Source organism: Syngnathus scovelli, chromosome 14 (assembly GCF_024217435.2).
Source record: "Syngnathus scovelli strain Florida chromosome 14, RoL_Ssco_1.2, whole genome shotgun sequence".
Classification (NCBI taxonomy): Eukaryota; Metazoa; Chordata; class Actinopteri; order Syngnathiformes; family Syngnathidae; genus Syngnathus; species Syngnathus scovelli.
In genome coordinates, this window is record NC_090860.1 from 5,787,477 (window position 1) to 5,798,095 (window position 10,619).

General features: G+C 46.0%; 1 protein-coding gene across 2 annotated transcripts; it reads right to left on the reverse strand.

Annotated features, from left to right (window-relative positions):
• Positions 1-779: 779 nt before the first annotated feature.
• On the reverse strand, positions 780-10,052 carry cdc25b (cell division cycle 25B). 2 transcript variants are annotated; one of them, XM_049740030.1, is made up of 17 exons: positions 9,971-10,052; positions 8,383-8,614; positions 5,527-5,694; positions 5,361-5,443; positions 5,162-5,213; positions 4,191-4,229; positions 4,057-4,090; positions 3,752-3,892; positions 3,555-3,674; positions 3,331-3,468; positions 3,170-3,247; positions 2,803-2,988; positions 2,606-2,713; positions 2,460-2,522; positions 2,284-2,382; positions 1,761-2,006; positions 780-1,426 (listed from the first exon to the last, which is right to left on the reverse strand). In XM_049740030.1, exons 3-17 carry the CDS (start codon positions 5,625-5,627, stop codon positions 1,286-1,288), a joined length of 1,629 nt encoding a protein of 542 aa, XP_049595987.1. In that variant the 5' UTR covers positions 5,628-5,694; positions 8,383-8,614; positions 9,971-10,052; the 3' UTR covers positions 780-1,285. The 2 variants fall into 2 exon arrangements, with proteins under 2 accessions (XP_049595987.1, XP_049595986.1); XM_049740029.2 differs by lacking the exons at positions 8,383-8,614; positions 9,971-10,052 and having other exon boundaries at positions 5,527-8,173.
• Positions 10,053-10,619: the final 567 nt, after the last annotated feature.

The window sequence follows — 10,619 nt, forward strand, 5'->3', positions numbered from 1 at the left end:
AAATAAGAAAATAAAAGAATGAGCAAGCGTGTTGTATACGTTAATTTTTAAATAAAAAATTATTCGCCCCATTTTTCGTAAATCGTTGGCCAAGATACACATTTAATTAAATAATTCAAATGTATTAATTTATCTATTAGGTTTGATTCTAAATTCATGACATCGTGTTTGTGATAATTCTTTGGTTTGATTGTGTCACATTAATTTAACGGATTTTATGTTTTCAAAGCATCAAGTGAGTTTAAAAGTGGCGCCAGGAATCTGCCTCACACTGCACGTGAGAAGGGCCAGTAGCAAGAGGCCCAGTTGTTCCACATGCTAATAACAACCAGCCCCAGGCTCACATGTTGACTACACGTGACTTCCTACTGAACTTTGGTCAGGACACTCGTGTGGAATGTGTGTGCACGCATGTGTTTGCGCGCACGTGCCTTGGCAGAGGCCGCTCCCAAGGCCGCTTTGGGAGGGAGATTTGAATGTGAGGCCTGGTTACAAGCGTGCGCGCCAAAACAGAGACAAAAAGTCACACTGAGTCATGGACTACGAAGCGCAATTACTACAAACACTCAGAGAAAAACGTTTGTGGTGTCGCCTCACAAGACTACAAAAGATCTTGTGTGAAAAGTCAACGACTTGGACATACGTCCTTCCAGAAAAAACCCGAATGTGACTTAAATTGGGTGGGGTAGGGGTGAATTGAAATTCAAAGCTTTTTAGCATATGTCAGAATTTTTAGCTTTTTTTATTTCATCACAGAATGAAAGGCAGACACTCCAGGGTTGAAAGTCACACTGATCTTTATTGGGCGGCTCTCCTGAGAGCTGTGCGTCAAAACTGGCAGCGCCCGCCCGCTCAGCAAAAAAACTCATATTTGGACAACTCCACACATGCAAATCGCTCACGCTTTCTTTCTTTCACACTTCCAAAGGTTTTTGTGGTCCTGCAGGACGGCAGCAATCTCACTGCATGTCTTTGGTGTCTTTGGCACCGCGAGAACAGGAAACTTTCCATAAAAAGAGAATCATGACGATAGCCACAGAGGAAGATGTCCTTCACGTGGTCACCGGGGAACTCAGTTTATAAAACCGCGGAAGCGGTGTGGAAAAGGGGAAAAAAATAAAATAACGCACCTACTCCCACCTAGTAGGCAATTAAGTACTGAAACGATTTTAAAGTGAACATTGGCAGTGGTGGCAGGAGTCCAGCCGCCCCAAAGTGGTCAGAAAAGGCGGCACTGGAACAATGAGCTGCCTGATTAAAAGGGGGTATGGGCAGTAGGGGGCGCTCACAGCTTCTTGAGGCGACTGTACATGCCCCGCTTGCTGCGTTCGCCGGCCCATGAGCGGCTCCTCAGGCGACAGTTCCTCAAATCCTCGCGGAAATCCTCGTCCATCATGGTGCGGTACGACTCGGGCTCGCACTGCATCTATGCCGGGGAGAAACAGGATATTAACCAGTTTTAGGCATGAAACGAATAATTGATTAATTAATTGTGATCCCCTTAAAGCGCACACAGGTCCCAAAATGGCTAAACGGGCCTCATTTTTGCTCTGAAAAGTTGGGTTTTGGTGCAATACATCAGTGTACAATTATGGCAATCTAACATCCTTGGATTGAACAACAAAAACAAAAACACTGGTGGAAAATGACCCCCGAGGGACCCTTTTGCTAACATTTGACTGTTTTATAATCATTTGTCCTTGCTAAACAAATATTTGTGGGGGCATTTTTTTTATTTGAATGTCATCAGCTTGGTGTACCTGGAATAGGGGGAAGAACTCCTTGTAGCCCCCCTTGAGCACGTACAGTTCGGGGTAGTGGAGCTTGGGGTAGTCGTTCATTGAGCGGTCCCGCTCGCGCACGTAGCGGCACATACGCGGTCCGCGCTCCGACGAGAATTCGCAGTGAAACATCACGATGATGCGCTTGTCTGGGCACAAAGGCACCACTGGAGTCTGTAGCAAGAAGTCCTCCACCTCATCCTCCAGGTAGAGATTCAGGGCACCCTGATGGTCACGTTCAATAAATAGATACATTTCAGTTACACAAGTGTGAGGAAAACTGGATCAATCAATACAATAAATAGCATTCCTAAAATCTGTATTATTGTATAATAAATTATTTTAATGCAATGAGCAAATAAATAAAGTGTTAAATAATACTTTTAGTTGCTTTCATTTAGAGGTTTCTCCAAGAATAATTTTTTGGGAGTTAATGTAGCGTTTCATTATCTAAAAATAACTTCATGTTTATTTTCTAAATTGCAGCAATGCGCTCGCTCACCTTGATGTGTCCGCCATCATACTCGTATGGGTAACGGCAATCAATGATGATGATTCGGTCCACGAGGTGACTGAACTCTCCCTTCATCGCCGCCACCACCTACCCGGTACGCAACAAAACAGGTACATTTTATGACCTCCGTTACGCTTAGGACTCTTAACTTCACACGATCGTACCGTTTCTCCTGTGATGTATTTGAGGTCCTGATGTTTTCCGTGCACCGTTGGCAGCACGTAGGGCTAAAACGCATCAAGGAGAAAAAGTTGCATCTTAAATTCATCTGCACGCAATCAGGTTTTTGACCCTGTTGAGTGTTGCTCACTTTGCTAAAGTCACCAATAAGTTCCGCCGTGCCGTCGTCATTCCTATCCAGAACTTTATCGATCTCCATGTGGCAGAAGGACTTGGATCTCTGCAACAGCGGGCAAGTCTGAAGATGACAAAAAAAAAAAAAAAAAGCACAGTTACAATCAATCAAACAGGAGGTGGTGCCGTTTGGGCATTGTTGCCAAAATCGACCTTCTTGGGGGAATGTACATCCTCCGTGGTGACTTCGGATCTCGCCAGGCTGCGACGCCGCTTGACCTGCATGGGCGTGTTGTCGTCTCCGGGGCAGTCGGGACGCTTGGCGCAGGGGCGCGACACAGACGGACTAGGCATCGATGGCGAGCGGAAAAGGCTGCGAGGCCGACAGCGGATCACAGGCTGGAGAACAACAAGATGGGGTTCCCTTTGACAAGCACCAAGATCGAGTTGTCAAGTCACAAAAACATCTGAGACAGGCTGACATGGGCAAACCTACTTATCTCTTGCCTCAACAGGCTGCCACGGAAAATCAAAAGTCTGACTTAATTCAGACCCATCGTGTTGGCTAGTGTCTACTCACCGAGTCAGCTCCTAAGCTGTCGGCCACGAGGGGCGCTGTGAGCAAGTTAGTCATCCCTTGGGGCATGTCATTGCTGTTCTGTGAGAAGAAGAAAATATCAGCAAGCGCACCGACGATGTGTTACCGCGACGTTGGGTTTCATGAAGGGAACACAGCGTTACCTCCATGTTGTCGTCCATCGCATCCATCGCATCCAGGAAACCGTCGTCCTCATCATTGAGTGACGTGAGGGTGGAACATCGAAGGAACAACGGGCTGTCGTCACTAAACGGCAGCTGTCGCGCGAAGGAAGGTGACACCTGCGAGAACACGCCGTTTAAACTTTAGTGGGAGCATCAATAAAAGTAACCTGCAAACATCCCGTTGAGTGCCGTCTCGTAAGTACCATGAGGGCCGGCGCCGAGTTGGGGCGCTGGGCCAAAGTGTCTTTTGGGGAGGCATTGCTGAGCGAGCGCAGTCGGGTGCGGGCCACGGGCTGGTTGGGCTTCTTGAACTCAAAGCACTCCTGAAGACAACCAACGTCCATCAACACTTCAAACGCCCGCAGGCGCTATCGTCACGGTTAGCAATTGATAGACAGACCTTGGGGATGTTCTCCTTGTTGTCCCGCGAAGATGATGAGGAAGCAGAGTCGACACACACGGGGTGCTGGCCAAAAACTCCGTAGCGGTTAGCATCTGGTTCGGATCCCTTCAAGGGCGGACTGAAGCAAAGGAGATGAAGCTGCAAAACACAAGGTGACGAGATGACAAGATGGCAGCGACACGATCGCAATTGAAACATGAAGCGCTCATGCAACTATTTTGCTGCCTAAATGGGCTAAGAGAGAGAATTAAATCCTAAATGACAGACTTACATCTGTGGCCCACAAAATGAAAGTGACTTACCGGCAAGGAGTTGTTTCGCCTGACGGGCATCTTCCTGTGAGGAGAAAGAAAGCAGTTGAATGCGTGAAAGTGCAGTTGAAAGACAAAACAGGTTCACGATTGATGAGCAAATTTGGGTAAAGCTGCCGACTTACTCGTGCACTCGACTGGACTGTTGAATGGCCTTCTCGAACCTGGGCATGCACAATAACAAGCAAGTTGAAGGCAGCCACTCTCAAAGTGCAGCCTCCACATCATATATTTCATTTTGATGACACTTTTGACTCGTGAACAAAGACTTGATGCTCATCTAAAGTTCAAGAGCCACTGTTTGGTGGCTCAGAAAACACACCTCTGTTGGAATCAAGTGAGGGACAAGCGATCGGCTGGGGAGCACCTGTATGCTAAAGCGTGACTATAGAAGGGCCTCCTGAGCAGACGTGGGCTAATCCACCAGATGCCTGATGGCGAGGGGTCCTTTTGTTTGTCAAGGATGGGGGAGCGTGCCCCATTCAATGTTCAAGCCACTGGCTTGGGGGGTGGCCTCATTTCTAAAAGTTTCTGTCTTGCTCCTCCTCCACCTCCCATTGAAATAAAGTGTGCCACGGACTGGAGGGGCTGTGCTCGGCTATCACTAAGCCCGCCGGCCCACTTTTGACCTCCTCACAAACCAACAGCTGGAAGGGTCTGCGACCAAATGCTCTTATGACGGGAGCTGCCAGCTGGCAGGCCACCCAACATGAAGAAAATGACATCCCCACAAAGGAACAAACCTGGCATACCCTTTTCACAGTCAGTCACCAAGTCGATCACACTTTGGCGATTTGGAATTTAGCATCACACATCTTTCTAAGGGACCCGCTTCTAAATTGGGGTTCTAATTCCTAAATAAGAAGAACAAAATCCTCAACTTCCTGTTCCGTCTATTTTTTTTTCTGACTTTACAAATGAGCTATTCAATAGCCATTTCTCTTTTTAAACCAACAGTAGACGATCTAATCTGATGGATTAGAAACCGGTGGTCTCAACTGTTGAGGTGTTGGAGGGGTCATGGTATTGGGGTGGAGGACCGGTCAGGAACAAGAAGGGGAAAGCTGATTGATTCAAACAGATGTTTTTTACGTACGAGTTCTCCAGTTCCAGTGCATCGATGGGACTAGTGAGCTCCATGCCGAGGCCTGGAGGACCAGAGTTAAATCATTCAGACAATAATAATTAATAATAAATATTTGATACCAATTGTGAACGTGATTAAACTATGCCACAACATTCAGAATAACACAGAAAAAGATTGATCATTTGTTAAACGCTTCTCCGGAGCTCACCAGCATCGGAGGAGACATCCGAGGCGATGGAGCACACCTTCTCCAGGCGTGCATGCTTGCTCCTCTTCGGTGTATCACATTGACTGTGCACAGTGCAGCAAAGAAGTCAGCAACGCGCCAAAGAGTCCTTTCGACATTTCAGAACATAAATCAACTTAAAATTTACCTCCCGAGTCCCACCAATTTGTTCATGTCCAGTGCAAGATTGGTGACAGGCGAGTGAAGCGCGGTTGATGCCGGGGAGAAGAGATTCCTGCAGTGGGCCATCTTGTAGCTCACGTCCGGCGCAGGCAACGAGGAAACACCGGGGATGTCGTCAGGCCTGCTCCTCGCACTGGTCCCGACGGGACGAACACAGCCCAACAATTCATCCATGTTGTTTTTCTCTAATTAAGTCGACTCCTCGAGGTATCCGACGAAACGATTTGGTTGTTTTTGGGGGGAAACTTCGTGTCGGCAATTAGCGAGGTGGCCCGAGGTGTACGCTAACCAAAGAGCTAAGCATTTAGCCTCCCGCGAAAAGTTACGGAAACATGTCCGAATAAGTTATGGTAGGTAATGGGTGGCAAAAGCAGCCCTTCCGAGATGCTAGAGAGGCATGGTTGTTGCGTGTCAGAGCGCGGCTGCAGAGAGTATTTCCTATCTGACAGCCTCCGCTTTCTCGGGAAGAAAGACTGGCTGTACCCTTATTTACGTTCAAAATAGACGCCGCGGAGCGGCATTCCATCATCCAATCGGCGTCGATGTTTCGTCCACACGACCAATCAGATAGGAGAGCGACATTCGTGACGAAGGTCACGAAAAAAACTGTAGTTTCCCTTTTAGCTCTCTGCTGTTGTCTTTTGTTTTCAATCTACTGTACACTTCTGCCATTTTGACCACTCAAAGACAAAATAAAATGCAACATATTTAAGGAAAATTAAGATACCTAAACGTCTTTATAATCAGGATGTCAACCAATAATTTTTATGTGTCGAGTATAATTTAAAATTCAGTTGCAGGAAGTAAAAATCCGTAAATTACAAAATAGCTCCTCAACACAAAACACAATTCACATTTTTGCATGATGGCTCCCAAATTGGGGCTCAGTTGTACTCTTAACGTGTCTAACCACAGAGAAACAGACAAAACCTAACGCGCTATGATGTAACAGGGATGATAAGATATTTTAATAATAATGAGAATGAAACAATCAGAACTATACGCATGAATATCATTTTCCAGCGTCAATGACATTTGATATGGACAAAAAGTGTGTTCAAATGAGAATCAAGTGTGAAAATGCCTTGACGCCACAGTTGCTTTTTTTCAATGTATCTCCAAGCTTGATGCTAACAGGCCTCCATTTTGGATTCAAACACAAAACAAATTCATCTCCCACTCGGCAGGCTTTGTCCACTTAAATGCATGCATTGCATGACTGACTGAATGTACTGCATGCAAATGAGCTTTAATGAAGTTCCCCAGGACACGTACGAGCTCCCAAAGGCTCCACACCCCACCTCTGAAAGGACAGGACAAAAGGCCATCGAGGAAACTGGCGCGCCACGCACCCCCTCCTCGAATAAAAGCGCCTCCTAACACATCCAACTCCCCAGCACCCACTCCTTGCGGCTCTTTCAGGCGCCGCATCAACGTAATTATGGTCCAATGACATTTTGTTACCACCGCAGCCTTTAACTGTTCATTGTCAGCCAAAGGAGCGACATTGACATACGCGGAAATTCACCAACTAATGCATAATAACATAACATAATAACATAATGCTAATAACATATATCACTTGTCCCGCTGCCTTTTTCTTATCTTCACACAAGACGGTGTTTTGGAAACAACAACATGCATGGGGTCCGTTTACACAGCTTATCTGGAAAAAGCCATTATTCGGCAGTACGGACCGATTCTGTTATCAGGAAAACTGATCTGTCTCAGTGGAAACCTGGTTTTTGTTAGCAGTTAGCCTAGCCAATTGTTCTGCAAAAGCCAATCCTTTACACATTTACTTTTTATGAATACATTTAATCTTGAGATAAATGTTAGTAACATGTTCAAAATGATTTTTGACTCCAGAGGGCCCAAGAGTGTATGGAGCTAATTGGGAATAGCATTAGCATTGTTAATCTCACCTCGACTGTCACTTTCATTGTAATTTTTTGCTCAATAAATACGTCAAAATAAACAGTTATTTAATCAGAAATTGAACCAATAGAATATGAAAGCATTTTAAATACAAATAATTCACTGACATTAAATATTATCCAGCTAATATGTCCTCCTCTCCACCTTTGTGGTAGCTACGCTAATGCTGCATTAGCTTTGACATGAATCTCAAGTTAATTCATGCGGTGATACAAACGTGCAGAAATGATGTTTCCCTAATTGAGTTTTGTAACACACCGCCTGTAATGTAAATGAGCTAAAGTGAGTTGCGGGTGCAGTGGCTGCTCGGTGTTAATGACCTCTTTGCACTCGTGTCGATGCAAATGCCAATGCTGCCGCGCGCATGCAGTTATGGAAAGCTCAAGTGCCTTTTGCGCCCTTGACACCTCTGTCACTTACCACCACTTCCTATCCACTGACACACATACCTTCACACATGTGGGACATGAGAACGAAGTACAATAACTAAACTACGCAGATATACGTACATGTCCTCTATGTGGATGAAAACGGAAACTGTGTACGAGTAAGGACCATATATGCAAATGTGAATGAAACCAAAAAGTCAGCAGCATTCAGTCTCGTTGCCATGACAACAACTGATGTGCAAAGGTGAAGAATGCGGAATTACCTCCCTCCCCCAATCCATGGAGACGGTCGGTCACATGAATCCCTACCCCGACCACCACCCTGGTGTCCATGCAGACCATTGTTCCTCTTCTTTGCTCTCCCCCCCCCCTCCCCTTAACACACCACCAATACCAAAAGCGTCAAAGTGGACAGTCAAACCTCCAACCCAAGAGCCCAAGAACACCCCCCCCCCCCCAACCTTCCACATACACAAGCTTAAGTAGACACATACCTCCCGGGTCAGGGCGGGGAAGACACAAACATCTGTTCCTGGGATAGGAGGAGGAGGACGGCAGATGGACACGGGTGGGTGAGGGACAAGAGGGGGACGGCTTGGAATTGTGGTGGACAAAAGCAACGAGGAGATGAAGACATGAGGAGAAAGAGAGCAAATCGTGGCATGGCGTGATACTTCCTGACATGGAGGATGCTGTCTCCTTCAACAAATGGCTCAGAAAAGTCCCCTGAAAACGACATTTATGTTTAATTCAGAGATTCAGTAGTGAGACACGTACCACACTTGGAAAAAGAGCACTTCTGTTGAAATAAAACATCGACCATTTAAAAATATATACATTTTATCGTAGGTAATCAAACTCATGGTACATTTTTAAAGAGAATGGCATATTGTATGAATGTTTACATATAATGTGCAAAAATACTTCTGTTGCACGAGGAATCACTGTTGCAAAATGACTCCTCGTGCAAGTTGACAAAATGCTGACTGTGCGTGTGCTCATTCAGCACATTAACAAAGATAAGGCGGGGCAGCGACTGCATGTGCATTGAAGATCAAGATCCTGATCTATGCAAAAACACCACACCACCACACTGAAAGCATGTCAGAAGGCTCCAACTGACAAACGTGACGTCACCATCAGCTCCGCGTTTACATTCTTTTGGCTCTTCTAAATTAGCCCAGAACTAAATTCAGGCAATAAGGTGGTGATCCAAACACACAATGCCACAAAGGTTCCAAGAACGGGCATTGTTCGGTAAATAGTAAATGGACCTCACAAACTGGGTCGGCAACTGGGTAGGCTACTCTCAAAATGTCTTGTGGGAAAGCCCCTGTGGTCAAAACAAGCCAGAAAGCATTTCGTCCTTCAGTTCCTGAAACTAATAATCATGGTAGCCGTGTCTTTTGTCACTCATAGAAGAAGTGAACTAAATAATATTCTGTACACTAACTCGACCTCCGGCCTAGCGTGTCCAAGGGTGACTGTTAATGTGTGTGCGTGTGTGTGTGTGTGTGGCTTTGCACGAGTGTTAAATATTTGACGTGGGCCGGTTGGCCGCCCATCTGTCAGCCGCCTCCCGCCTCACACAGAGGGAGTTATTCATCATTGATGAGGTCAGTGATTAAAAGTTAATCTACTCAACAGATATCAAAGGTAACCTTATCAAAATGAACTCCAGCAGATCACTCTCGCATCAAGTGATTTTTGTCATTTAAATGATGGGGATTAATTGGGTTTAACGCTGACCTTCAAAACAGCAAGAGAACTTTATCGAACCCCAAATGTGGGACTTCAAGAATAGAACTACAAAAATGGGGGAACACTTTACAACTTGTTTTGCGAGCTAACGACAATATGTTATCAAATGCGGAACTACAAAAATGCCTGAGAAGCCACGACCAACTCTTGTGAGGGCAGCAGTGAAGAGTACTGTACCGCTACCTACAGGCGGGGTCTCAGACTGCACGTTACTCTGGACGTACTTAGAAATACAAGTGCAGTCAAACCTCTACATACGATTGCTTAAACATGCGAATTGTTCAACATACGATGTGAAATTTGATCAAATATTTGACTCACGCATCCGAAGTAATTCCCAAAATATGACGTCATCACAGTTAGCCCGCTCGACGTCGGCACGTTGGGATGACGTCAGTGAGCGTCCCAAGAAGGCTAACGCAAAGGGTAGTTGTAGTGGGAAAAAGGTGATGATTTCCTTACAATTAAAACTAGGGTGACCAGACGCAGAGGCGGTCCTGGCTACTTTTGCAAATCATCCATCGCGATGATTTTATTTTTGTGTGTAATTTTTTCACATAAAACAATTGATTACATGTGGATAGGTATTATTATTTTTATGAACTAAATACAATTTATTTGGAAGCAGTTGTGTGGCCTTGGAATCCCTCGCCCCCTCTCTTTTCTTTTCCTCTCCGGCCTCTGCTGTCCCCGCCGGCCACCGCCCTCTTGCCTGCTCGGAGCAGGCGAGGAGGGAGGGGCGGGGCGAGAAGTGAGAGCTGTTCTTCTGACACAGGCACGCACGAAGAACGAACGAACGAACGAACCCCGACCCGGCACGACTCTCAGCAGCAAATTGACATCACGTGACAATAAGGGCGCCCCAGTGCCCACTGAACAGATTTGAGATGGAGCGTCCCAAGTGACGTTCATAGTTTTCAGTGCAGGACCAATCGGGATGCTGCTGTGTGTGGAGTAGTTTGGCAGCATC

Excerpts from the sequence above, each read along its gene's own strand:
- cdc25b (XM_049740029.2), bottom strand. The coding sequence starts at position 5,735 with ATGGATGAATTGTTGGGCTGTGTTCGTCCCGTCGGGACCAGTGCGAGG. Across the intron at positions 5,214-5,360 it reads GGATGTCTCCTCCGATGCTG|GCCTCGGCATGGAGCTCACT; the intron begins GTGAGCTCCGGA and ends CTGGTCCTCCAG. Across the intron at positions 2,523-2,605 it reads TTATTGGTGACTTTAGCAAA|CCCTACGTGCTGCCAACGGT; the intron begins GTGAGCAACACT and ends GATGCGTTTTAG.